This window comes from Martes martes (genome assembly GCF_963455335.1).
Source record: "Martes martes genome assembly, chromosome: 10".
Taxonomy (NCBI): Eukaryota; Metazoa; Chordata; class Mammalia; order Carnivora; family Mustelidae; genus Martes; species Martes martes.
In genome coordinates, this window is record NC_137898.1 from 15937792 (window position 1) to 15939099 (window position 1308).

The window sequence follows — 1308 nt, forward strand, 5'->3', positions numbered from 1 at the left end:
ATGGAGAATGGAAACAACGTGACAGAGTTTGTTCTACTAGGGCTCACAGAGAATCCGAAGATGCAGAAAATCATATTTGTCGTCTTTTTGGTGATTTATATCATCTCTGAGGTAGGAAATATGCTCACTGTGGTCACTATCACTACCAGCCCATTATTGGGGTCTCCCATGTACTATTTCCTGGCCTATCTCTCTTTCATTGATGCCTGCTATTCTTCTGTTAATACACCTAAACTGATCATCGATTCACTCCGTGAAAAGAAGACCACCACATTCAATGCATGTATAATCCAAATCTTTGGAGAACATTTCTTTGGAGGTGCTGATATCATCCTACTTACTGTGATGGCCTATGACCGCTATGTGGCCATCTGCAAGCCATTGCACTACACGACCATCATGAATCGGCGGGTGTGTGGCCTGTTAATGGGAGTGGTGTGGGTGGGAGGCTTTCTTCATGCAGCCATACAGACCCTCTTTATCATCCCTTTACCCTTCTGTGGCCCTAATATCATAGATCACTTTATGTGTGATCTGAACCCTTTGCTCAATCTTGCCTGCACTGATACCCACACTCTAGGGCTCTTTGTTGCTGCCAACAGTGGTTTCATTTGTGTCTTCCTCTTCCTCCTCTTGATGGTCTCCTATGTGGTCATTCTGCATTCCCTAAAGAACCACAGCTTGGAGGCAAAGCGCAAAGCCCTCTCCACCTGTGTCTCCCACATCACAGTAGTTATCCTATTCTTTGTGCCCTGCATATTTGAGTACATGAGACCTGCAGTTACTTTATCTATTGATAAAGCAGTCGCAGTGTTTTACACTATGATAACGCCGATGTTAAACCCGTTAATCTATACCTTAAGAAATGATCAGATGAAAAATGCTATTAGGAAATTGTGTAGTAGAAAAGTTATTTCAAGTGAGAAATAAATATGCCTGGAGCTCAGCATTGATTCAATGAAAACAAAGGTCAAAAGGACATTTTGGAAGTTCTCAGAAAGGAATACCTACCAAATAAAGAAAAAAATAAACTACTATGAATGCTAATTTCTGAATTGAGCAGAGCAGAAATGTGTGCAGGAAAGAAAAAAATTGCCATAGCTTTTTACATATATACATACATATATATGTATATATACAGCATGTAGTATAGGCATATTTATTTTCAAATTCACTATGAATATTTACTATCCATATATTGTCTCTATAAAATCTAACATATTTTATTAAGAATTCTGCTCATTATTATATACCAGTATTGATGATATAACACGCTTCCTACAAAATTAGAGTATAAAATGGCTATAT

At 38.5% G+C, this 1308-nt stretch overlaps 1 protein-coding gene across 1 annotated transcript; it reads left to right on the plus strand.

Moving 5' to 3' along the window:
* On the plus strand, nt 1-930 carry LOC308351595 (olfactory receptor 4C46-like; the record flags this gene model as incomplete). The annotated part of the gene is made up of 1 exon (XM_080817394.1): nt 1-930. The coding sequence occupies one exon, from the start codon at nt 1-3 to the stop codon at nt 928-930; it is 930 nt and encodes a 309-aa protein (XP_080673520.1).
* Between the last annotated feature and the right edge of the window lie 378 nt (nt 931-1308).